Here is a 26,314-nt window from a genome sequence, read left to right on the forward strand (position 1 = left end):
AACCCAGATGAGTAAAGAAAGGGTTGCCGTAAAGACAGAACCACAAGGCACATCACCTAGCAGGAAAAAAGGAATTGCAAAGGTAACAGAAGAAACATAACAGATGAGTTTCAAGATGCAATAAACAATGCTAGACGCCCAAGGTGTTAAGAACCGTCATGACCTTCAAAAGGGTCAGTGAAGTGTGAGGGCAAAAGAAAAAACAAGAAAAAGTATTCAAAGTGGAAGCAAACAATGAAGAAAAGTAAGGAACTAAAGTCTGTTCTAGTGGGTTTATCAGCGAACACAAAGCAAAGCTTGATAGCACGGGCGGTAAGCCAGTAGAGAAGAAACTGAAGATGTCAAAGACCAAGAAATAAAACACATAACGGTTCAAAATGAATTTTATTTGGAAAAAATAAAATAAAATGACTGTATAATCTCTGCTAAGAAGAATAAGTTCTGGTAAACAACCTCAAAACTGGCGCTGGTTATGCTCAGATCTGCTTACACCAACAAGGGCAAGAAGACAGCTGGAACTCCTGGACGTTTCCCTCTGTGGGTACAGCGTTGTGTACACGTGGGCTGCTGATCTCATGGAATAGTGGGCGAGTATCGATGGGCTAAGAGAACATTTTCCACAACCTGCTTCAGCATAAGAGCCACCTGGGACACTTCTTTAAACACACACACACACACACACACACACACACACACACACACACACACACAATCCTCGGCTCCACTTCTAGAGATTCCGATCCGATCCTGCTGGTCCAAGGTGCTGTATTTTTCAACAAGTGTATCAGGTAATCAGGAAAGTTTAAGAAATTATAAATTCCTGGCACTAGAAAAGTGTGCCATTTGACCTGTCCTTCCCTCTCCCCCACCTCCTGCCTCCCTACCCCCGCCAACCTCTTCTCCTCTCTGCGCATCCCCAAATGTCAATAAATCCCTAGCACTAGAAAGCGTGCCTTTGGCTTACCCACCTATTCACCCCAAACCGCATCCCCGCGTGTCATGCTTGCATGAATACGCAAAATGGACTTGAAGATTCCGGCTCAAATCTGAGCATCATTCATATCACACCCAAAGGGACAAACATTAAGAAGGAAGCTCACTGTCCTAGCCCAGGTTTTTCCAAGTAAATGGAAACACAGATTCTGCAGCAGACAAGCAAGTTAAAAAAGCACAGGTGGACCGCACGTCTCACCTGCAGAGGAGGAAGACCGGGCTAGACAAGCCTCATCTGCCGTGGGGGGCTGTACAAGCCCGAGGCAGGGAGCCAGAAGCGAGGTCACCCCGGGCGCCCTGGGCTTCAGCGCAGAGCGGCGGGCACCTGGAAGACCCAGGGCGCGGCAGCCCCGCACGGGTATCACCGACGCCTGGACAAGCTCCGCGGGACCCGGCACAGCCGCAGAGAGGCTAGGGAGATCACGCGGACCCACTCTCGGCCCGGGCCGCTAAGAGTCCTGGCACCAGGACGCGCTTTCTCGGGAGAACCAGGCAGAACCGACGGGAAACGAGGGACAACCGAGGCCAACCCTGAGCGAGACCAAAGCGGAAAGAAGGGACGCTGGAGGTCTCCGAGCGCCAAGGCCCGCGCGGACCGGGACGCCACAGCTGTCCCGCAGTTGTCTCCTTACCTCATGGGCCCCCAAGGGCTCCGCGCTCAGCAACACCCGGAAGAAGCAGTTCAGCAGCCACAACAGTTGCCCCGGATCCCGGGGTCCCCAAGTAGGGGACAGGGAATGGGAGAGTAAGGGGCGGAGAGAGTAGAGTTCCGGGGAAGCCAGAGACCACGACCTTCCGCGCTTTACGGCCCCCTGAGCAAGGGTACGCCGGCCGTGATCTCACTCGCGCACGCGCGCTCCGTGACGTCAGCGCTGCGACCCCGCCCCCGCACGTGGGGCTTGTTTGGGTCTTTCTTAGATTCCTCTTTTGCCTCCGCCAAGGTGAAGGTAATTTAGAGGCTTCCCCTCTCAAGACCTCTAGCACTCGGGCCTCCTGTCCTACTCATTTCTTCAAGTGCAGCCCGGACGTCCAAGGTTGGCGGCAGTTCCGCTGGATTGCCGGGAGCGCTGGGGTTCTCTCTATCCTAGAACCACATTTCCAGGTCTGTCCTCACGTGAGTCCGCAGCCCAAAGCCACTCTAGACCAGGGCCTTAAAAAACTTCTTGGACTGACAGTCTTTTTGTTTCTTGGAAGTCGTTGGGGTCTTCCTGGGCGAAGCCCTGGCAGAGATGATTAGCTTAACGCTTGGGTCACCTATCTTACCCCAAAAGAAGAGTGAATAGACTAATGATTCTGAGCTATATTCTTGGGGAAACCTTCCCTGATGCCCAGATGTGGCAATTTCAGGAGAAAAACCGCACAAGTTTTTTTGTTTTTTGTTTTTTTGATGGGCCATCTGGCAGTCTGGCTCGTGCCATTTCCAGGTATATGAATTTGGAAGACACCTAGTTGCCTGTATGAAATGGTGGATGAGATAAAGTGATATTTAATGTGTTGATTACATTCTCTTTACATGCAGTAAGTACTGAACGACCTGTCTAGATTTCTGCCTGCTTCCTCACCTGTCACCATTTTTGGCCTCCACTTTAAAATGTTAATTCCTAAAGCTTCTTTTATTGTCACGGTTGACTTGTACTTTGCATGCTCTCATAACCCCCAATGCATTACTTTTCAAGAGGATTGAAAGTTTTAGTGTTTTGGGCTTCTCTTTTGCATAAAATGTCAGAGTTTTTCCTTTTGAGATTCTAGACTTTTCAGAGCAGAGCTTCCCTTGAAGAATTACACATTTCTCATGGGCCACATTTTCTCATCATTTTTAGATGCAACTATTTTTATCCTTTGCAAACCTTCTGCCTTCTTTTTCTGTCTCTCAAGGACAGAAATTACAGGAGATGAGGAGGATATTTTTAGCATCGTTTCAAAATCTCTATGCCAGGAATTCCTTTGCACACCAAAGAACTGGAGCTCGGAACACTTCTTTTCTCCACGCCAGGTTCTCATGCCTTACACTCCAGAACGTCACATGGTGGGTGGAGAGAGGAAGAATGAAAAAGAAAGTAATTCCATTTCAGTGTGAGGGTTCCCATCACCCCTCACAGCCTCTACTTCCCCAGAGCAGATGTGTGTGGTGTACAAAGCTGCCACACCTTGTTTCAATGAAGGGTTTTCTAGCAGGACAGTTCACACTTTACTCTCTGGTCAACTATTAGGATGTATCAAAGCACCACTGTAATTACTGTAAAGTACTATAACTCATTATTTGCATTTGTAAATGTGCAGTCCTGTTCAGCCCCTTTCTTCCCTGTGTAGCATTAGCATGTGGTCCTGAAGGTGTTCAGTGCACTTAGGTAAATGAGACTTTTTGTCAAGAACCCTGAGGGCTTTAGGCACACAAGATGACCGAGTATTTCTGCCCTCCGTGCATACAGTATTAACTCTGTGCACGGTATTCATATCAAGCCAGATTTCACTTGAGATTTTCTTTTCATGTTACTTGGTTTGTCAATGAATAAAAAGATTTTAATTACTCTTGCCATTTCTACTTGTGAAATATTCTTCATCTGCAGTAACCCCGTATGTGTTTGTCATCACAAAAGATAAACATTGTACATAAAAGTGTTTATTCCTGTGCTACCAAGTGGAAAACAGAATTTGGAAACTGAAGTAGAGTAGATACAGGCATTATGTTACCTTCTATGAAGGAGTAGCCTGGCTAGAGAGAAAAATCCTCTGTTCTTCCATCTGAAGTTATTATTGCTGTCACTGGACCTGACATTCTGCCTTACAATTGACTTCATATTAAGAACCTAGCACTTGATGTATCACCCATGTACCTGTGAGCCATGTTTATGTGAGAAACAGGCATGTGTGGATTCTTGCTCACACCTGTGGGAACATTTCAGAACATTATCTGAAAGAAGCAGCCAGTACTCTCACTCCAACTTCCATCCATAAATCACAGTGTATTTATGTAGTAAAACATCTGCTAGGGACTCAGTACTGTGCTACATGCCATTGAGCTGTTTCACAGAATCCATGCGAGACAGAGTAATATTACAAATAGCTACTGCGCCAGGCCCTGTGCCAAGTGCCCTAACTGCATTACCTCTTTTAAACCACTGAAACTGTATAATAAAGAGTATCCCTGATTCACCAATGAGGAAAGTGAGGCTTAGAGAAGTATATTCTCAAGTTGCAAATAATAAAAACCAGGACTCACACCTAAGTCTTTAACACATGAAATAGTGAACTAGTCAATCAAGTCCGAAGTCCAGTCGTGGTGCATTACAATCTCCTGGGGATATTTAATCCAAGACCCATCGAATGAAGTGAAATCAATAAGGCTGAAGGACAGATCAGTACTTCCAAATAATTTTCCAGGAACTTCTCTTGTATCTAGAAATCACTGGATGCCAACTATTTAGAGTCTGGAGTGGAAATGGTAGTTGTTTAAAACTATGAGGAAGGACTAAGCTCATTCTTAAAGAGTGTCTTTACACAGGACAAGGGCTTCTCTTACACAGCATCCCATTTAATCTTTATAACAATCTTGTGAGGTAAGTTTTCAACAGATGATGTAGACTCAGTTGACTTTTCCAAGATCACACAGCTAGTGGGAAGATATGGAAATGAAGCTGAGGTTATATATCTGAATCCTATGATCTTTGCAGTTTACCATAGAACAGGTGGCCAGAAATGCATCTGATGCTGAGGTGACCCAATGACTGGAGACAGAGAGACTGAAAAGAGCAAACGATGTAAGGAGCTCACTAGCTGTAGTAGACGGGATATTGTTTTCAATTCCTCATTTCATCTGCTACGACCTCTCAGTGCATGAAAGGGCTGACATATATTTCTTGTCCCACTGATGATGGTTGGCTTCAGACATCTATATGACTTATTTTAAGGTGGGCAGAAGCCATAGTCTACAAATCTAGAGCTAGGCCTTAAGAGGCATTGTGCATTTTCATCAGCCCTTGCGAACTCTTGCCATTCATCATGGGGAGATCAGGGCGTCATACTCAGGGCACAATATCATGGAGGATAAGAGACACTTAAAAGACTTGAAATCTGCCTGAAGCCAAACTCACTGACCCATATCCTGAAGCGGAGCTTCTCAGCCAAACCACAGTCAGCTACAGGTTCATGCGCATGAGAATAAATGTTTGTTGTAAGGCACTGTGTTTTTGACTGGTTTGTTATGGAGTCTTTTTGCAGCTCAAATAAAGGGTCTCTGATAATATAATTATTAAAAGAATGATGAAATCAGGGTATACGTCTTCTCAAGAAATTCTTCACTCACTGCAAACTTTGAAATCAATGGTCTTTATTCTGCTTATCAGCTAACATTTGAGCAGCTACAGGCTAACATGTCAAGAACAATCTCATCATCTTTTCTTCCAAATCTGCTCTTTTTACTTCCAGTTTATGAATGGCCAGGAATCCTGGGAGTCATCTCGTCACTCCACTCGCTTCTCCCTGCACCTCCAGTTCACCCAGCCAGGCAGAATCTGTCTCCTCCATTTCTCTTATCTCTTCTGATCTCTCTTCCCCCACTACCACTATTGGAGTTCAATGTTAGCATCCTTTGCTTCGATGATAATCTCTTCAATGATTTTCCTGATTCTCAGGTCACCTTATCCTCACCTTGTATATTTATCTTTCTAAAACACATCAGATCAGTTACTAGCTTAACACCCTCACATGATCCCTTGTTGGGGAGACAGTGTTCACGGTCTTTATCATGGCAGACAGTGGTCTTCATGGTGGGACTGGCAGAGGTGCTCCAGACTGATGGTGCACATTGTGCCTGGTGCTGGGGTCTGAATCCTGGTTCATTTTTCCCTCTGATGCAGCTGTATCTCCAGTCGCACTGATATCTTTGCCGTACCCATCTTTTCTCACTAAGAGGCCCTTCCTGTACAAATTAGTAGTTGATAGATGGTCATGGGGATGGGGAGCACAGCATGGGGAATGCAGTTAACATTAATATGATGCCTAGGTGGAGGGCCAGGGGAGGGAGGGAGCAATTGGGGGGATCATTTTCTGAACTATATAGATGTCTAACCAAGGTACTGTATACTTGAAACTGATTTAAATAGGTTTTTTTAAAAAGATGCCCTTCCTGGCACTTGTCATGCTGAAAAAAAAAAATCTGAATTTAGAATCAAATGACGCCCCATAACCCCTCCAATTAGCCTGGCAAACCCCTCAAGAATTTCGAAATCTCAGCCTAAGATCACCACCATCTTCTTGGTGAAACTTTTTCTTCCCCAAGACAGTTGGCATTCCTTTGGTGTCCCCACTGTACCCTTTTCGAGTATGACTTGTCTATCTCCTCTACCGGTTCTATAAATTCCTCTGAGGAGGACTTGTCTTCTTTGAAACCCCAACACCTAGCATTGTGTCTGGCATTTAAGAGATAATGGAATGAATGGGGAAAAGTGGAGAGCAAAAGCTTTGTTTTCCAATCTGTGAAATGAGGCTAATGCTGTAGTGACCTCAGGTGATCAGATGTGATTCAATTACAGACTTTGACCATATTATCTGACCAGTAGGTGACGCTGTGGCATATAGATTGAGGTTTCCTGGGTTCACAGGGCCCCTTGTCATGGAGTGCACTATGTCAGGATTAATTAGAAACCCACCTCAGGATAATAAACTCTCCCCCTGAGAAGAGATTACTCAGCGTGGCCCCTGTGGCCCTGGAAGGACTGAGAAGAGGCTTCTTCGGTGCAACCTTGAAAAGAAGGATGTACCATTTCCCTCTCACCGTCCTTCCCACGAGAGGCTCTGTGGAGTTAGGGACCCTCAGACACTTGGACCTGAGGCATCATCTGACTCAAGCCCCTCAGAGTCTGAGATGAAAGGGTTTGTTGCCGTCAGTCAAGAGCATGACTTTGGAGCTGACCTGGCCTGGGTCTGAAGACCAGCATTCACGCGTTCAAATATTCTCTGACTCAGAAGGCGACTTAGCTCTCACATCACACTCACCCTCATTCCCCACACTTGGCACCTATTTTTTAAAAAAAATTAAATCATTATTATTTATATTGTTCGACTTCATGAAAATTATTCTCAGCTAGGTCATGTCATGCATAATTAAATTTCCTTTTTCTCATTTTATTTTTAAGGATTTCCAATATACTGCAAAATCGAAAGAATTTTACAGTGAAGACCCAAAAACCTAATGCTAGATTCTATCATTTTACTAAACATCCTTTATTATATCTTTATTCATCTATTCATTCCTATATCCATTCATTAATCTATCTTGGTTCCGGTGCATTTCAAAGTACATTGTAGACATCAGGACACTTAACCTGAAATAAATTTCTTGTAATATCTTTGGTTTTGGTAGCAGTCCACTACTGGACTCGTAAAATGAGTTGGTTAGAGTTTCCTATGTTTGTTGTTGTTCTTAAACAGCTTCGTGGAACATATTTTAAATGCCATGAAATTCGTCCATGTCTCTGTAGAGTGGAATGATTGTTAGTCAGTTTATATATTTATGCAACCATCATCACAATCCAGGTTTAGAACATTTTTATCACCCTAGAAAGTTCTCTCATGAATTTTTGTAGTCAGTCTCTACTCCCATGCCAGCCCCAGACAACAATGATCTGCTTTCTGCCTCTTGAGATTTCCCTTTCTGAAAATTTCCTATAAATGAAATTATACATCATCTTTTGTGTCTGAATTCATTCATTTAGCTAAAGGCCCTTTAAGTTCATCCACGTTGTAGCATGATTCAAGTTTGTTTCTTTCTATGTCAATTATATCTCAATATAGCTGGGGGAAAAGATTTGTTCCTTTTTACTGATGAATGATATTCTATTACATGGATATACCACAGTTTATCAGTTCAACTTTTTGATGGACTTTGGGTTTGTTTCCAGCTTTGGGCTATTCTGAATGATGCTGATCATTTGTGTACAAGTCTTCATGTTCATATGTGTGTCTTTTTCTCTTGGGCTGATAACTAGAAGTGGAATTTCTGGGTTTTACAGCTTAAGAAACTGCCAGCCTGTTTTCCAAAGTGGCTGTACAATTTTACATCATCACCGGCAATCCATGCAGGTTCCAATTTCACCACATCTCACTAAAACTTGATACTGTCAGTTTAGACTCTAGTCCTTCTACTGGAATATGTAATGATATCTCACTGTAGTTTTAATTTAATTTTCATTTCCTTAGTGACTAATGACATTTAGCATCCTTTTCTTGTGCTTATTCTACATTCATATATTTTTATATATTAAAAATCTTTTGCCCATTTAATTGGTTGTTTGCCTTCTCATTATTTAGTTGTATGAGTTCTCTGTATACTCATATAAAGCCTTTTTCAGCTATATAATTTATAAATATTTTCTCTCACTGCGTGGCTTGCCTTTTCATTTTCACAATGGTGTCTTTTGAAAGTCAAAAGTTTTTAATTTTTATAAAATTCATTTATCATTTTTTTTTTGTTTTATGAATTGTGCTTTCAACATCATATCTAAGAAATCTTTGCCTAACCCAATGTCACAAAGATTTTCTCCTATGTTTTTTTCCTAGATCTTTTATAATTCTAGCTCTTACATTTAGGTCTATGATCCATTTGAAATGTGTTTTGTGTATGGTGTGAAGTAACTATATAAATGCATGCTTTTGCTTGTGGATGTCCAATTGCCCCAGCACCATTTGCTGAAAAGATTATTTTTTTCCTCATCAAATTCTCTTGGCACCTTTGTCAAAAATCAATTAAGTTTAACCATTTATTTCTGGATGTCTACTCCGTTCCCTTGAAATAAATGGTTGTGATTCTCCATACTATATAGTTGTGATTATTATAGTTTCATAACGAGTTTTGAAATCGGGTAGTATAAATTCTCTAATTTTTTCTTTTTTAAACTATTTTTTGGTTATTCTAATTCTTTTGCCATTCCACATACATTATAGGATCCCCTTCTCACTTTTATTTTTTAAGGCTGTGGGATTTTGATAGGAATTACATTGAATTGGTAGATGAATCTGGGAATAATTGCCATCTTACCAATATTGAGTCTTCCAATCAGTGAATGTGATATGTTTAACCAATTTCATTTTTGTTTATCGTTAGTTTGTAGATATACAATTGCTTTTTGTATACTTATTTTGTATCCTGAGACCTTTGTTCTAGTAGGTTTTTTTAAACATTCCTTAGAGTGTTCTACATACAGGATTATATAATTTGCAAATAAAGACAGTTTTATTCCTTCTTGTCCAATCTGAATGCCTTTGTTTTTCTTACCTTAATGCACTCATTGCATATTCGACAGCACAGTGCTGAATGGAAGTGGTGTGAGTAGACATTCTTGCCTTGTTTCTTATCTTAGTTCTTCACCATTAGATATATTTGCTGTAGGGTTTTAACAGAGGCCATGTTAGGTTTCAAGGGCTTCCATAACAAGGTTACCACAGACTGGGTGGGTTACACAACAGAATTTTATTTACTTATGGCTCTGGAGGCTAGATAGCCAAGATCAAGGTGTCAACAGGGTTGGTTTCTTCTGAAGGTCTCTATCCTAGGCTTATAAATGGTCTAGGTCTTCACATGGACTTCCCTCTGTGTATATTTGTGTCCTACTCTCCTCATCTTATGAGGGCACCAGACATGTTGGGTTAGGGCCCAACCCCATGATCTTCTTTAACTTTAATTATCTCTTTAAAGACTCCATCTCCAAAATGCAGTCACATTCTGAGATATTGAGATTAGTACTTCAACAAAGAAATTTGGAGGGGGATGCAATTCAGCCCAAAACAGGGCCCTTGATCAAGATGAGAAATTTCCTTTCTATTCCTAGTTTGTGAGAATTTTCATAAGGAATAGGATTGGGTTTTATCAAATGCTTTTTCTGTGTCTTTGAGATGATCATGTGGGTTTTGTCCTTTGCTCTTTGAATATAGTACATTACATTAATTGATTTAAATGTTAAATTGACCCTGCATTCCTGGAATAAATGATAATGGTGTTGAATCCTTTTTATATGTTGCTAGATTAGGTTTTGCAATATTTCATTGAGGATTTTTTTTTTGTCTATATTCATGAGGAATATTGATCTATAGTTTTCTTGGGATATCTTTGGCTTTGGCATCAGGATAATAGTGACATTATAAAATGAGTTGGGAAATGCTCCTCCTCTTCTGCTTTCTGAAAAAGCTTGTGTATGATTGGTATTATTCCTTTCTTAAATACTGAATAGAATTCACCAGCGAAGACTTTTTCATCTAAGCTTTTCTTTGTGAGATTTTTAACCAGTAATTCAATCCCTTTTATTGTGATAGGCCTATTCAGATTTTGTTCCTTCTTGAGTCAGGTTTGGTAATTGTTCTTTCTAGGAATTTGTCCACTGTACTCTCATTGTCTATTTTATGGACATAAGTTGTTCTTAATATCCCCTCACAACCTTTTGATTTGCAGTATCAGTTGTGATGATGTCCCCTCTTTCCTTCCTGATTTGGGTAATTTTGTCTCTTCTTTCTTGTCTAGGTGTTTATTAAAAGAAAATTTTAAATTGTACAACCATAGTTATAGCAACTATACTGATAACAAACAAAAGTTTAAAACAACCCAAACGTCCATCAATAGGAGAATGAAAATATAATGAAATACTTCCAGCAGTGAAAAACAAACAAGAACAACAAAAACAACCTGCTGACATAGGCAGCAACGTACATGAATCTCATAGACATTATGTGAAGCAAAGGAATCTAGACCTAAAAGTGTGCATACTCTATGAGTCTGTTTATATGAAATTCAAAACAAATAAAACCAATATATGCTGATGGAAATCAGAACAGAGGTTGCTTATTGGGGAAATTTGCCTTGCAAGAAAGGGGATATTCATTCTCAAAACCAGCCCTGACCACTTAGCAGGCTCCTATAAAAAGTCTGGACTCAGGAGGAAATATCATGTAAACCAAGGTACAGTGCCCTGGTTGGGGAGTCCAGCAGAGGCTGTCATCCCTGCTTTCCATCACTGGACACTGAAGCCCAGGGGTGGAATCCCGGGGTCGTACAGACCATGGGTTAGAACCTAGGCCCTCAGATGTCTGGTCTGGTGTTTCGTTTACTCAGCTGCTCCTCTTCTGGCTCCTGAAGCTGGGCTCACCCTGACCTCCTCTTGCAGTGATCCAGGATCCCTCAAAAGTCACTCCACCCCGGGCTCCCAAATATATTTTCCTCCCACCTGTCCCGAGTACCTGGCATTGTGCTACATGGGAGAGCCAGCCACATTTATCTTCCAAGCCCAGGAGCAGGAAATGGGTCTTTCGTTACCCAGCATAGAGCAGGGCTGTAGAAGTTGAACTCAAAGGGCCATGAAGTGAATTAAAGCAGATCTGGGAATGTGAAGACAGAGATCCTGGCTTAGCTGGCATACACCATGTATTCGCTGGGTGATCTTGGGCACACCATGTACTCACTGGGTGACCTTTAGACACACTGAGCCCAGCTTCCTCATCTACAAAACGGGCACCACATCTGCTACTGCACAGGGTCGTTGCAACAATTAAATGAACTCACATGTGTGAACCTGCTTTATAAGCTCTATAGAAAAAAGTTGCTATTATTAAGCATTGCTGGGGTCCAAAAGGGATAAGTTTGAGCTTGTCTGGTCATGTATTTATGGAAGAAGAAACTCCTGAGGCCCTGGGTATTGTGGGGGGACTCACAACACCAGGCCGGCTCAGGGGTCCTTGTGCCTGGCCCTGACCCTCCCCAGTGCCCGTGATGACATCCATGTTTCATCAGTGTTTCCCCTGGAAAACCAAACCCACTTGCATCTCAGCAGATTCCAGGGAGTTGACACCTGACTCTGAGAGGGTGCCAGCCCAGGGGTCAGGGGTCACACAAGCTCTAGAAGGAGGAAGTAGTTGGCTTGCAAGGCTGTCCTTTGGCATGGCTGAATAAATAACCTTTAATCTGCCCTGAGAGGAATGTGGGTATTCCGCTGTAGTCTTCAGGACAGGCTTTTATTTCTAAGAAATGTGAGCCGTGAGGCAGATTTGCTACAACTTATTCTGGTGGGATTGTGTAGGCTGTGGCCAGGCCCTGAGCACCATGGCAAGCCCCTGCCTTTCTGTCTGCACTGCCTGTTCGTCTAGAGGCTAACTTGTTCCCAGCAGGACTCGAGTCAGCCAAAGCTGTCACGTGCTCTCCTCTGCTTGCCTTGCCCTCTCCTGGCCTATAGTCACGTGGGTGGGAGTGGGAGGCACCGAGCCTGGGGCCCAGTCCCCCACACTGCCCAGACTGTCCTATAGCACCCTTTTCCTCCCACAGGCACAGCCCCAGCCCACTCCCCTAAGAGTCCATGGCTCCAGTGCCCCCACCCACCAGTGGTGCCTGTCTGGTGTGCGGTTACCACCTGCTCATGTTTAATTCATGCCTGGGGGCTGGGACCAGCTTCCCAAGAAAGAGAAGAACTCCCCTGGGGTCTCACTCAATTCCTGCCCGCCCTGCAGGGCACATGACTGAAGCCCCAGCCTCCTGCCCAGGCCTGGGGCTGGGAGCGGAAGCCACCACAGACCTGAAGGACACTGTCCCAGCCAAGGCACAGCCACCATTCATTAATCCGCAACCATGGAATGTCTGTGGGCCAATCAGCAGGGTCTCCAAGGGCTCCCCAAGGGCTCTAATAATCCTGCAATGATTAGCAGGGGCCACGGGGTCAGTGCACACCAGTTGGTCGGGAGGTCGGCTATGGGAGGGGCAGCCAGCATCAGAGCTGCCTGTCTCTTTTCATGCCAGCCTGGATGGGAGTCTGTTTGGACACACTGATTACTCACCAGCCTCCCCCTTTTGTCTGCCAGCCCAGCCTGACTCCTCGAGATTGTGAATAGCTCCATCTCGCCTGGGAAAATTGCTGAACGACTGAACCAGTCCGCTCCCGGATTTTCCTACAGGCCTATGCTGCGGCTGGAGTCCTCCTCTGGACTGGGGGGCTGCCTGCCCATGCTCCTGGCTCTCCTTGGCATGGCCTGGGCAGAGGCGCAGCAGCCCCAGCTGCAGGAGGAGCAAACTCCAATGCCCGGAGGTAAGGGTCTCTGTGTGAGGCAAGAGGTGGCGGATCTATGAGCTCTTAGAGGAGTGCTTGGGAAATTCTGGAAGCCAGTTTGAGGCCCGAGCCCTGGGCATGCTGGTGCGGTTTAAAGGCAACCCTTGGACAATCCAGGGGCCAAGATGCCTGGGAGAGGCTGGGCTGGGGAGGAGGAAGGATGAAGGGGAATGGGCCCAAGCTTGGGGTTCGAGGAGGAATACCAGCCTGGAGCCTGAAGCTGGGGCCCTAGGAGAGACTCCGTGGCTGAGAGGAGCTCCAGCCAGGGGGCTTCTGCCAGCCCAGGGCTGGCCCCCATTCTCTCTGTCACACTCACCCCCAGCTCTCAGCCCGAGGGCTCCTTTACACCTCAGCCTCTCTCTCTCCCCACACTTCTCCCCGAGTGCCCCCATCTCTCTGCTTCGGGTCCTCCCACGCACGCCCACTATCCTCCTGTCCCACCTTAGATCTGGTTTCCTAAGGGCAGGGGTGCATTCTCATCTTGCCATGGTGTCCCCCCGACCCCATCGCCCAGGGGACAGGCCCGGGTCCGACTGCTCAGGCCAGCCTGACCTTGTCTCCCACCCCAGCCCTGAGCAGGAAGGAGAGTTTCCTGCTCCTCTCGCTGCACAACCGCCTGCGCAGCCAGGTGCAGCCCCCTGCGGCCAACATGCGGAGAATGGTGAGTGCCCCCACCCGGGCTCAAGGAGGGGGCAGCTGGAGGTGCAGCCCTGAAGAGGGCTCAGGAGGCCATGCCAGCACCAGGCACCCTTCCACCTGGGCAAGGCAGAAGGGGCAGCCAGTCACCTTGCCTAAGGCGGTACCAGGCCTGGTTGTTGGGGCTTCTGCAGCTTCCTGCTTCCCCGAAGGGCAGTCCCTTTGGCCTTCTTGTTGCCCTGGAGACCAGGAGGCATGGAAGGAGCTGGGTGGGAAAAAGGAGCTTCACAAAGGAGTCTCATCAGGATGGAGGGGATGAGGACCAGGAGGGAGAGGCATCCTGCTCAAGGGAGGAGGCTTATGCGTGACCAGGACCCAGAGCTTCTTCACGGGTTTGTCTGGAGGACTAGGAGGAGCCCCTTCACATTCCCTGTTCATTCACTGAGGGCCAGAGTAGGGGGTGTAGGGCTTCCCACGACTCCTCATGGGGGCTGCCCTAGTGGAAAGCTGCCCGCGTAGCGTGGGACCCCAGCTTCCACAGCCCATGTTAACAGGCCAGAGAGTGAGGGTGAGCAGGGTTCCCCATGGCTGCCTCCCACAAACTCCTCTGAGACTAGCTGAGCTGTGGTGACCTTGAGAGCTCCCAGGTCAGTTTCCCAGGATGTGGGGGTAGAGCAGAAGGACTGGAGAGGGTCACTCCTCCTCCTTTTGCTGCTCTGCAGAGGCTCCGCCCCTCCTTAAGTTCCAAGTCCTGGCTCCCAATCCCTACACCCCACACTCCCAGCCCTAGCACCTGGTGTGGGGGCGCTCCCCATCAGCTGGTCGGCAGTTTCTACACTTTTCGTGCCCCTTTTGCCAAAGCCTTAGAAAATAGCATTTCATAAAAGGTGCAAGTGGAGTCCCCACTCAGTCTCCCTCACACCTATGGCTTTGGCCCTGGGAACCCCCACGGGGCACCAGGGCCACCAGGGCTCTTACCCAGGAGAGGGGAGGTTGAGGCCCTGGGGCTGCTCTTGGCTCCCGCCTTCAGCAGCAGCAGCATCACTATGACCCCCCGGCCAAGGCCCACTGTGGGTCAGGCCCTGACCATAGCGCTCTCCTCCCTGCATCCATTTACTCCTACCCACTTAATCCTCACAACAATCTTAGCCTCTAGGTACCTTATTGTCCCCATTTCACAGAGGAAAACATTGAGTCTCATGGAGATTGGGGGACTGCTGGAGGTCACACAGCTAGAATGAGGTGGCTGGGCTGGACCAGGGCAAGGTGAGGGGGTGATGGACCATTACCCTGAAAGTCTCTCATTTCAGAGGAGGGGGTACGTTGGGGTGGGGGACGTGAGGCCAGCTGGTGCATGGGTGGGGAGAGCAGATTGGACCTGTTCCAGGGAACTCTGCTCACTGAGACCCAGGAGACCTCTCACACCCTCTCTGGTCCTGTTTCCCTGTTGGTGCCCTACACACTCCAAAGGCTGGGATGAGAGAATAGGACATAGTGGAATGGCCGCTGTGGCTTTTGGCATCACAGAAGGAAAGCCAAGTGGGAACAGCTGAGATGACAATGGCCGAGTCCAGGTAGATCTAACGGCAAACACAGAACCAGTGTGAAAGGCTTGGGCACTGCCCAGGGCTCACATTACGGGGCAGGAAAAGTTATCACAGTAGCCCATGCATCCCATGGCCTGGGCTGGCACTCCGCCTCAGGTCAGGCCTAAGGGGGCCCACCCTGCAGTCAGGAGGATGGAGGCTGGCAGTCCCGGGTCGAGGGTCTAATATACCTAGGAGATTTCTGTGCAGGTCTTGTTTGACCTTCCTGGACCAGAAAAGTGGGCGAAACCCGCTCAGAGTGGTCAAGCAGACAAGCAGGACCCCTGGCCCAGTGATCTCTTCACTGCAAGACTGGGTGCCCAGGGATATGCTGGAGAAGGCAGAGAAGGGCCCCCTGCTGATATCTCTGTTTCTACCGCTCCCAGGACTGGAGTGAGAACCTAGCCCAACAGGCTCAGGCCAGAGCGACCCTCTGTGGCGCCCCGGCCCCACGCCTGCCGTCCACCCACCGGGCCACTCCACAAGTGGGCTGGAATGTGCAGCTGCTGCCCAAGGGCTCGGCATCCTTCATCCACGTGGTGGGGCTGTGGTTTGCAGAGGGCCAGCAGTACAGCCATGCGGCAGCTGAGTGTGCCCACAACGCCACCTGCACCCACTACACTCAGGTGAGGCCAGGGTACTAGTTCTGAGGCCCCTATGCCACTAGGGTTAGCTCAGAAGGGCTATAGTTTGTTCTAAAATTGGTGGTTGCTTTTGCCCCAGTTTGCATAGTTTTACTTTTTTCAGATTTAAATATGAAATATTACAAACATAAATCAAATAATGGACTCCATCTCACCCCCTACTTAGATAATGTTAACTATATTCATTTCTCATCTCTTCAAAGAAATAATCTCTGAATTAAACTATAGATCTACTCCCTCCCATTCTTCTGAACCCCCCACTCCAGAGATAACCTTCCTGAAGTTCAGGTGGATCCCTCCCAAGCATGTTTCCTTTCATTTTTTTCTGTATATCTGGCATTGTTTAGTTGCTAGGGGACAGCACTGGAAAAGCACAGGCCAAATCCCAAGCATGTTTTCATACATTTTCTATACATGCGTTTTTATGCCCTTTCTACTTGTGCAGGTGGGTTGTGCATTATTACATCGTACGTAAGTGCTCTATTTGTCGCCTTTTGTATTTGTGTTCATCACTCCAGACCACACTTGTAAGATATACTTCCATTGATGCCGATACCCATGGGTGATTCACTATGAATAAACTGCAATTTACAGGCATCTAGGTTATGTTAACCTTTTTACTATTACAAGTCAGGCCTCAATGCACATATCTTATTTCTAATCCTCTTGTACCCCTGTACCCAGAGTTTCACTGGGACATACTTAGAAGGGGAATTGCTGGGTCACAGAGGACGTACACCCCCAACCTTGCTGGGGGTATCGCCAAAGTGATAAGCCAACTGTACTCCCATGCACAAACCAGTTCCCACTTTCCCAGTATTGCCAGGCTCCACAATTTTGGCCAAGTCAAGGTTGTGAAATGCCACCTCATTCTGTTTTTAATTTGTATTTCCCTGACTACTTGTGAGATTGAGCATATTTCTTGTTCTGTTAATTGCCTGTTCATGTCTCTTGCCCATTTTTATAATATGCGGTCTCTTTTTCTTATTAATTTGTAAGCATCCTTTCTATGTTTTTTATATACATTCTTTTTCATCTGGGTTGCAAATACCTTTTTCTAGCATATGGCTTGTATTCTTTCTTCATTTATGCTACCTTTCATGTATAGAAGATTTTAATATTAACATAATCCATTTCCTGTTTTTTTTACTTAATAGTTCATCCATTTGTTGTATCATATTTAAGAGATCCTTTCTACTCTGGCATCAGAAGGATATTCTTCCTACATTTCCTTCCAATGTTTAAATGTTTTCCTTTTTCATACTGAAGTCATTAAGCCACCTGGAAGTTTTGGTGCATGGTGTGACATAGGATTTAATTTGCTCTTTTTCCACAAAATGGGCATCTTTTATTGAATCTTTCCCCTGCTGACTCATAATGCCTCCTTAGACATACGCCAAGCTCACATATCCACATAGGTCTGTTGCTGAGTGCTCTGTTTTATTCTGTTGGTCTTTTCGTTTATCTTGTACAAATTCTGTTTTAATTATGGTATTATAAAAAGTTTTGACAGGAAAATCCCCCATATTATTATTGTTCAAAATTATCTTGACTATTCTTCGTTCCTGATTCTTTCTATAAATTTAATAAATAGCCTTTATCAGGTTACAGACATTTCTTTCTAATCTAAGTTTAAGGATTTTTAAAATCATGAATTAGGTCTTGTGTTTTATCAAATGCTTTTTCTGCATCTATTAAAATAATCATATGGTTTTTCTTTGACCATTAAAATGATGAACTACATGAACAATTTTTTTGTGTGTACAAAGATGGTATATGACACTAGATCTCCCTAGCCACATATTTTTCTAAGTTTCATTGTAGAAAATTCCAAACATATACAAAGTGGTCAGAATGATATAATGAACCCCCATGTACCCATCACCGACTTCAACAATTAGCAACTCATGGTTTCATGGCTCATCTGTTTTCATCTATATCCTTACCTATTTCCATCTCCTCCTACATAATTTTTAGCAAATTTCAGACATTATATAATTTTATCCATAAATAAGTTTTTATCTCTAAACTACAGTTCTTTTAAAAAATATATAATCACAATACTAACAAATATATTTATCATTTTTTTAATGTTAACTCTTCCTTGCCTTCCTACTTCCAGGGCTATAATTTATCTCGGTACCATATGTTTTAACAGTTAGTTAAATGCTAAAACACTTTAGTAAACAGCCACTACTCCAAGTTCCCAGAATGCACCTGGCCTAGCCTCTTCCCTAGGACCCCTAGGATCTCTCCTATGACTAGAACCAAAAAGGGAATGCCATGCACAGTAGTGGGCCTCCAGGATCTGCTCCAGCTCAACATCTTTTCCGATTGGCAAGTGCCCATGCCTACTGGTTGTTAAGTACTTTGATTATCTGCCTACTTGGCATGTCACGTGATGTGAAATAATGTGATGGGGGTGTGTGTGTGTTATGTTTTGTTTTTAATTCCTTGCTGGATTTGTTTTGCTGAGATATCATTTGATAGTGAAAGTGTCCTCCGATTTTCCTTTCTCATACTGCCCTTTTCTGGGTTATAGAAATGCTATACAGACCTCATAAAATGAGTTGGAAACTTTGTCTCATTTGCTATTTCCTGGAAGAGTTTCTATAATATATGCTGTAACACACCTGTAAAACTATTTGGGTCTTGTTCTATTTTTTGGTTGGTTGTTTTTGTGTGTGTATGTCAGTGGATTTTTAACTACTGATTCAACTTCTAGAAATGTCAGATTTTCTGTTTCTTCTTGAGAGAGTTTTGCCAAGTTCTAATTTCTGGGAAATTATCCATTTTATGTTTTCCAACTTATTGATCACAATTATTCTTTTTAAAGAATTTTGTTGCAAAGTTTATTTTTTGAGTTAGGTATAAATAGAATAGCCCATTCACTATCTTGACTTTTAGAACTCTTAGCTTTTCAAATTCTAAAAAATGAATTGGTAATAGAAAATCATGAGTTGGCTTGCGTTACATTAACATTCAATTACAAATGTAATATAAGCTCCTGTAAAATAAGAATCTGTACAATAAAATGGCAGGTAGGTGGTGACAGTCACACTTCATAATTGTTCATTATTTCACAGAGATTTAAAACTAGAACTAAACAGAGATTTTTAAAAGTATTTACTGTGTCCGTAGCCAATGTCCTCTTAAAATTCCCAACTTGATTTGTGCCTTCTCTTTTATTCTTTACCAATTTTCCCGAGGTTTCTCTATTTTAATGAATCAACTTTTTGTTTGTTTTCATTCTTTTTTCTTCTTATTAATTTCTGCTCTTATTTTTATTATTTTCTTCTATTTTGTTTTACTCTATTATTATTTTTATTTCATGATATGGGTCCTCGGCTCATTAATTTTTAAGTCTTTTTTTTTTTTATTCCTGCTATATGCATTTAAAGCTAAAGATTTCCCTCTAAACTTGTTAGCTGCATCCCATAAGTTTTGACATTTAGTGTTTTCATTGTCATTTAGATCTAAGTGTTCTCTATTTTCCATCATGACGTCGTCTTTGAGTCTGAAGTATATATTTAAATTTCCAAAGCATGCTTTCTTCTTTATTGCCAAGTAACTTACTCTAGATTTTATTGCATTGAATTCATAGAATATATCCCGTAGGATATCGGTTCTTTGGTATTTGATGAACCTTGCTTTGTAGTTTAGTGAGGGGTCAATGTTTGCAAGCATTCCATGCATTCCTAAAAAGAACGTATATTCTTTAATTGTTGGATATGTATGTGTGACCACATGTTCATCTCTCCCTGCCTCATGCTTGTGATTTTAAGGGGTTTGCTCAGCTCTTCCTGTGTTTTGACCATTTGTGCTATTTCCGAGTTGTCACTGATTCTCAAACTTTAAATCTAAATTTTGAATACTATTAAAGAACTGTATCCATTAGCTTTTGCTGCACAACACCCTACATCTTACGATGCTGCAGATCATCGATTTGAGTTGGAATCAGCTGAGAGGTTCTTCTGGTCTTGGCTGGGCCCCCTCATGCAACTGCAATCAGCTTCTGGGTTGTCTGGAAGTTGGCTGTCTAGAGGGGCCTCAGCTGCCTCATCTCTGCCCTCGGAGGTCTTTCAGCCTCTAGCAGGCTTGCTCATGTGGTGGCTTGAGCATAGTGTTATGAGAGTAGAAATTCCAGGGTTCCCTGAGGCCTCGGTTCAAAACCCTCTCAGGAGCACTTCTGCTGCAGTCTGTCAGCCAATGCAAGCCACAAAGCCAACCAGATTCAAGGTGGGGAAAAGAGAGTCTTCTTATTGAAGGAAAGAGCTGCAAAGCCACATTTAATAAGCGGGCTATAGCGAGAAGTGTGGCCATTTTTGCAATGTCACAAGGCCTTTCATGTCCAGATCTTTCTTTTGTTATTCTCCGCCACCCATCTACCATCTCCCCTCCCTTCTGGTATCTACTGAGCCTCGCTCCTCCATTCCCCCCGACCCAGAAGACCTTCCTAGACCATTCCCACTCATCCTTAAAGCCCTGCACAGCACAGCTGCTGCTCCTCAGGAAGGTGTCTGTCTGCCTGGTTTGGGGCCAAAGCTGTGTCCTTCCTCCCCAGGCAAGCAGCACCTGTGCTGCTGGCCCCCAGATTGGGAGTGGGGGTGGCCCAATAGGATTTCTGAGCCACTGTGTCTCCCACAGCTTGTGTGGGCCACTTCAAGCCAGCTGGGCTGTGGGCGACACCCCTGCTCTGGGGGCCAGGCTGAGATGGAAGCCTTCGTCTGTGCCTACTCTCCTGGGTAAGTCCCCACCACTGCTGGGCTGTACGGGTTGAGGGTAAGATATTTTCACTGAGGGTGAGGCACCCACCCACCCACGAACCTAAAAGACTTTCACCTCTTGGTCTGCACCCTTGGTGGGAGAGGAAAGAAGGGAGAAAGAGAAAGGGCGCAGAGATGGGCAGCACCCACGATTCTGGCCATGCAGAATGCGGCACCTCCCCAGATGCTCCTTCCTGGAAGCACTACCAGCTTTCAGGGAGTTTGCCTAGAATTAGTTTGAAGGCCTTTCTTTCCTAGGAAATCTCTCAGTCTCACCCAGCTCCCTGACTCCCTGACTGGGCCAGAAGGAGCTGAAGGGGCCAGTAGGGCAGGCAGCAAAACCTGCCCCTGCCTTGCCCGAGGCCAGGCCATTCCAGCCCTCTGGTGCTTGCTCTCACAGAGGCAACTGGAAGGTCAATGGGAAGACAATTGTCCCCTACAAGAAGGGCGCCTGGTGTTCACTCTGCACAGCTAGTGTCTCGGGCTGCTTCAAAGCCTGGGACCATGCAGGGGGCCTCTGCGGTAAGTGCCCACCCTGCCTGCCTCCTGTTAGGGCAGTGAGTATATGAGAGCTTGATCTGGTGATCTAGAGGTGGGTGGCAGCATCCTAAAGGGCTATCCCAGAAAGGCACCTGCCTAGAGGAGGGCCCCCTCTCAGAGTTCCCTTCTTATATGACCAGAGGTCCCCAGGAACCCATGTCGTATGAGCTGCCGGAACCACGGACATCTCAATATCAGCACCTGCCACTGCCACTGCCCCCCTGGCTACACAGGCAGATACTGCCAAGGTGAGAGGCACCTAGAGTTCCAGATCACCACAGCCCCAGGGAACCCAGCAAGGGGAGCCTAGGTCCAGCGCTCATACAGACAGCCTCCATGGGACGAGGAGGGGGACAGTGGCAGTCACAGATGCATATTCACGCTTGTGTAGTGTGTCCAGGAGCTGCACTGCACTCACTGAGTCGGTTTCGAGGGAGTCAAGGGTGTTAGGGAGTGCTGACCGTGTGCTTGCTGATTTGCACACTGCATATAGTCATTCAATAAGTATTCATTGAGCACCAACTGTCTGCCAGACCCTGAGCTATGCCGTGGATTCAAAGTGGAGTCAGATATGGCCCTGTAGGCTCTGGGGTGGAAGGAGGAAGATAGAATTAGGCTCCAGAAGTGGATTCTTTTCCTATTGTCCTTCTGCCCCAGCACTGTGGCTGTGGACAGGTCAACTCCCAAACCCCAATTTGCTTCTCTCTACAATAAGATAGAACCAAACACACCAAGTGTGGCAGAGGTTGGGGCCCCCATGGGTTCTGTCCCTGAGCAGGGTGATCTCTCTGTGGTTGGCCAGTCCCTGCACGTCCACAGCCTGTGAGGGGCAGAATGAGAGTCAGAGGCTGAGCCAGCACCCTCCTGCCCCATCCTCACTGCAGTGCGGTGCAGTGAGCAGTGTGTGCACGGCCGGTTTCGGGAAGAGGCATGCTCCTGTGTCTGCGACCTTGGCTACGGGGGAGCCCAGTGTGCCAGTGAGTCCTGACCCCTCCCAGGACCCGCTCGACGGAATGCTGGATCCGGCTCCGCCACGCAGCTCACATTTGCCCACAGTTACATTCTTCCCAATTCCCTATTCAGTGACGTCACATTGGTAGCTTGAAATGGGCCATGGTGGAGGGATTCACACCACAGAAACTGGCAAATGATGCGAATCATAGATATTTTTTGAGAGAGAGGCGGGTTGCTACACATCTACCAGCACATCACCCACTCTCCAACGTGGAGCAGGTGGCACCTTGAGCTCAGCTCCCTGGCAGGGCAGGAGGGGTCATGATTCTGAGGTCCCTACACATAAAACTAGGCTCCCTTCTCCCTAGCCAAAGTGCACTTTCCCTTCCACACCTGCGACCTGAGGATCGATGGAGACTGCTTCACGGTGTCTTCAGAGGCAGACACCTACTATGGAGCCAAGATGAAATGCCAGGTGACAGTTGACCCCTGCCTTCCCAGGAACCCCCCTAATTCTCAAGCGAGGGTCTTAATGGAGGGACCCTGGGTTAAGAGATGGTTCCTTCGACATCTCCTGACCTGCTTCTCATCATTAGTATAGAGCAGGAGCCCACTCAGAGGCCCATGGAAGCCAAGGGGTACTTAATGAGCTGAGGGACCAGGGACAAGGCCCCTCCCAACCTGCATCCAAGGAGCCACCCTGACTCAGCTCCAGCTTCTGGCTGTGGGCAGAAACACAAGTTCAGGGAGGCCAGAACTCAGGATTTTTCAGGAGAACCAGAAATCCAGATTCTCATTGGCATTTCTAGATTTATTAATGTTGGCAACCAATGCAAATGTATTTAAGACACTGAGCAGATGAAACCCTTCCAAGGGTGGCACCCTGCCAATCTGGGCCCCTGTGCACAGAGAGAGGAGATGCAGGCAGGGGACAGGAAGGGGAATCCCTACTCTAAGAGGCAGGAGGCTGTGTTTGTGTGAGTGTGTGTGAGTGTGAGTGTGTGTGGGTGTGGGTGTGGGTGTGGGTGTGGGTGCGTGCAGGGATGACAACAGTGCAGCCAGCACACACATTTGCCATCCACGGCCACGGTAGGGTGGCAGGAAGGGCTGGCCTGAGCTCTGGGGTCCTGCTAGCATGACCCAGAGTGAGGGTTGCAGGAAAAAGGTGGAGTCCTAGCCCAGATCGAGAGCCAGAAAGTACAGGACATCCTCGCCTTCTACCTGGGCCGTCTGGAGACCACCAATGAGGTGACTGACAGTGACTTTGAGACCAGAAACTTCTGGATAGGTGAGTTTGGGGCTGGGATGTCCCACGATGCTCCAGGCATCTGGGGTTTGGTAACCCAGAGCATCTACCTGCAGATAGAAAGGACTTGCAGCCCAGAATGGGGCCAGTAGTCAGGCTGGCAGCCCCCTTCTCTGGGGAGAGAGCTGAAGGGAGGGAGAACCAGCAGGGGGACTGGAAGAGCTAGGAAGGAGTTTATTCTGGGAAGAGCAGGCTCAGGGCTCGGGTCCCCCTTTCTTGGGTGATGGGGCCAACCTTGGCTGCCATGGCCCAGGGCTCACCTACAAGACCGCTAAGAACTCCTTCCGCTGGACCACCGGGGAGCACCAGTCCTTTACCAGTTTTGCCTTTGGGCAGCCTGATAACCAGGGGTGAGTCTGGGGTGCCCTCCCTCCCCTGGGGCAACCTTCTCCCCAGGCCTGCCCACTGAGCCTCCAGATGCCACTGAAGAACCTCCACCCAGACTGCTGCCTGGCCAAGATCTCTGAGGGTCTGAGCCTCACTTGATACCCAGGTGCCCAGGAAGTCAGGGCACAGCTCGGTGTGGGTATGGTGCTGAGGTGAGGCACACCCCAGGCCTCCATAAAAGAGAGGGAACCCAAGAAGGCTTCATCCATCCACCTGACCCCACGGTCCCCTCCATCTATTATCCATCCTCCCCTTTCCCTTGCCACACCCCTCTGCCAGTGTCAACACACTGATTCCCGAATTCTTAGCTATCCACCCACCTGCATCTGTTCATACAACATCTACCTGCCAGCCAGCCTGTACCGTGGGCCTTCTGATTATACAGCCTTGCCCTGGGCTTCAAAGCCCAGAAATACCCAGGGCAGGGGTGGCAGGGGTAGAGGTGACCAGATTGTGTGGCCACCAAGGGCTCCAAATATCTCACCTAGCCCTCCCTCGACCTTCTTAATGGTAGCCAGGCCTGTGCCCCTGGCCCATCGCCTAGTGGAAGTCGGCCTGGTTGAGCTCCCAGGCACCTCTCCCTGCTGGGAGGGGAGGACACGAGCCTGTCTGTTCCAGGTCCCTTCCGCAGCCCCCCACTGGCTGGGGTGGCTGAGTGCTAAGAGTGGGTAGGTGGAGTTGCTCCCTCAAGTAGGGGGTGTGCTAAGACCTCCCAGCTTTCCTGAGAGCAGCCACAATGGCCTGAGGAGCAGGGATGGGAGCTTGGGGTTGGGTCTGTCTCCCAGAAGCCCCAGATGTGGGATGGGGGCACTGAGGTCTCTTAGATGCAGGTGGCCTGCTGGGATAGAAGATTTAAGCCTCACCCAGACGCCTAATTTCATTCCTCCACTGCGAGCACCCAACATCTTGGCCCAGCAGGTTTGGCAACTGCGTGGAGTTGCAGGCATCAGCCGCCTTCAACTGGAATGACCAGCGCTGCAGAACCCGAAACCGTTACATCTGCCAGTTTGGTGAGGGCCCTCCCACGGCTCCCCGCTGTGGTTCCTGTCCCCTGGGTATTTGCTGGCCCAATCCAAGCTGCTAGGATATCCAGATCACAGGCCAAAAAGTGTGTGAGCACACAGAGCCATCGAAAACAGTGCTCAAGGAGGACACCTGAGGGGCCCAGCGGCGGGGAGATGGGCCTAGCTTCACACAGAGTGTCCACGCAGGCGCAAGACTAGAAGTACAGCCCGGCCCGGGGCTTCTCCAAGGTCCCTTTCCTCCTGTCATTAATGCTGTTATTTGGGGAATTCAGTGTTACCTGATTCCCTATAGCTCAGAGAACTCTGGCCCAGAACAGGCTCCCGGCAGCACCCGCTAGAAGGTCCGGGGCTCCACATGGGCCCATGGCCATGGGCACTTCAGGACCAAGTGCAACAGGATCCCCATCCCAAGACTGCCTGGGCTGCTGTCAACCTTCACTCTACTCTGCTTCCTTCCCAGCTCAGGAGCACATTTCCCGGTGGGACCCAGAGCCCTGAGGCTGAGCCACGCCTCTCCCCTGCCAATGGGCGGGGACACCAGCCCTGCCTGCTTGTCTGCCTACCCGTCTGGAACTAGGGCCAGACCAGGACCGCAAGCCCAACATCCAAAAAGGTCTCAGACCTTGCAGGAAGTAGGATATGGAGTTCGAGTGAGGCCGATAGGGAGCCTGGCAGAGGGGGAGGGGAGACTGGGGCCCCTCAGCCTGCTTTTGATTGGGAAGATGAGCTTCAATCAGGTTCTGAAACAGCAGCCAGGTCCATAGTCAGAAGAGACCACTCTCCTCCATCTGGGCTGGACCCTCTGGGGCAGATGGAGGTTCCTTGCTGCCCAGGAAGCACCCCACAAAAGATTAAACCAAGTTATGAATCAGCCAAACTTGTGAATGCTTGCTTTGAAGGAAAATTCAGATGAGCCAGGATGACTCTGGAAGACCAAAGAGTGCCTGAGACTCCACTGCCATTGCCTTCTGCCCACTCCAGTCTCTTCCCTGCTCACTCATGTGACCCAGGACATCCTCTGGACATTTTCGGGTCCCTAGTCGCTGAATAAGGCATAGATGTAGAAGCCTCATTTGCGTCCCTAATTTACTGCTCCCGCTCCTCTCATGCTTGCTTCGTGTTTCCGTTCACACCCTCTTTATTTATTATGACTGCTCCATGTGTTTCTGCTTTCTTTCTGATTATCTAAGCTAGGAGTCTGTTACGGCCCCATCTTCCTCCTTTCCTACAATGAGAGGGTGGACACAGGCAGGGGAAAGACTGGGAGGTACCATCATAGTGTCCAGAAAGCACCACGTCCTACATGCACATCATCGTGTGCCCACGTCATGTTGCTTTGCTGATTGGAGGGAGAAGAATATCAGTCATAATTCTTAGTTGCAACCAATAGAAACAGAAAC

The 26,314-nt window shown here is 47.1% G+C and overlaps 2 protein-coding genes across 13 annotated transcripts in view; one reads left to right on the top strand and one right to left on the bottom strand.

Annotated features, from left to right (window-relative positions):
- Positions 1–1,839, bottom strand: part of LOC120587344 (pyruvate dehydrogenase phosphatase regulatory subunit, mitochondrial-like) — a 30,368-nt gene extending 28,529 nt beyond the window's left edge. For 4 of the 6 annotated variants that reach the window (XR_005649073.1, XR_005649004.1, XM_039845142.1 and 1 more), the window contains exon 1: positions 1,626–1,838. The gene's annotated coding sequence lies outside the window, so the exon portion shown is untranslated. Of the gene's footprint in view, positions 1–1,625 lie in introns of all 6 variants that reach the window. The other 2 variants (XR_005649526.1, XM_039846421.1) reach the window with 1 other exon arrangement.
- A 10,885-nt stretch (positions 1,840–12,724) lies between these two features.
- Positions 12,725–25,787, top strand: LOC120589807 (C-type lectin domain family 18 member A-like). Of its 7 annotated transcripts, none has more exons than XM_039848347.1 (12): positions 12,725–13,049; positions 13,640–13,731; positions 15,679–15,918; positions 20,584–20,681; positions 21,103–21,224; positions 21,383–21,490; positions 22,127–22,219; positions 22,565–22,671; positions 23,355–23,484; positions 23,756–23,852; positions 24,705–24,899; positions 25,375–25,787. In XM_039848347.1, the coding sequence occupies exons 1-11, from the start codon at positions 12,923–12,925 to the stop codon at positions 24,856–24,858; spliced, it is 1,368 nt and encodes a 455-aa protein (XP_039704281.1). In that variant the 5' UTR covers positions 12,725–12,922; the 3' UTR covers positions 24,859–24,899; positions 25,375–25,787. The 7 variants fall into 7 exon arrangements, with proteins under 7 accessions (XP_039704281.1, XP_039705989.1, XP_039704818.1 ...); XM_039848884.1 differs by having other exon boundaries at positions 12,726–13,049; positions 24,714–24,899; XM_039849496.1 differs by having other exon boundaries at positions 12,726–13,049; positions 24,720–24,899.
- Positions 25,788–26,314: the final 527 nt, after the last annotated feature.

Source organism: Pteropus medius, unplaced genomic scaffold (assembly GCF_902729225.1).
Source record: "Pteropus medius unplaced genomic scaffold, Ma_sr-lr_union100, whole genome shotgun sequence".
Classification (NCBI taxonomy): Eukaryota; Metazoa; Chordata; class Mammalia; order Chiroptera; family Pteropodidae; genus Pteropus; species Pteropus medius.

What these genes read in the sequence shown, in the direction of transcription:
- LOC120589807 (XM_039847720.1), top strand. Translation starts at nt 12,923, where the DNA reads ATGCTGCGGCTGGAGTCCTCCTCTGGACTGGGGGGCTGCCTGCCCATG. An exon ending in CACAGGCAGATACTGCCAAG is followed by an intron (nt 21,491 to 22,126) that starts GTGAGAGGCACC and finishes TCCTCACTGCAG; the next exon opens with TGCGGTGCAGTGAGCAGTGT. An exon ending in GAGCCAAGATGAAATGCCAG is followed by an intron (nt 22,672 to 23,354) that starts GTGACAGTTGAC and finishes TGAGGGTTGCAG; the next exon opens with GAAAAAGGTGGAGTCCTAGC.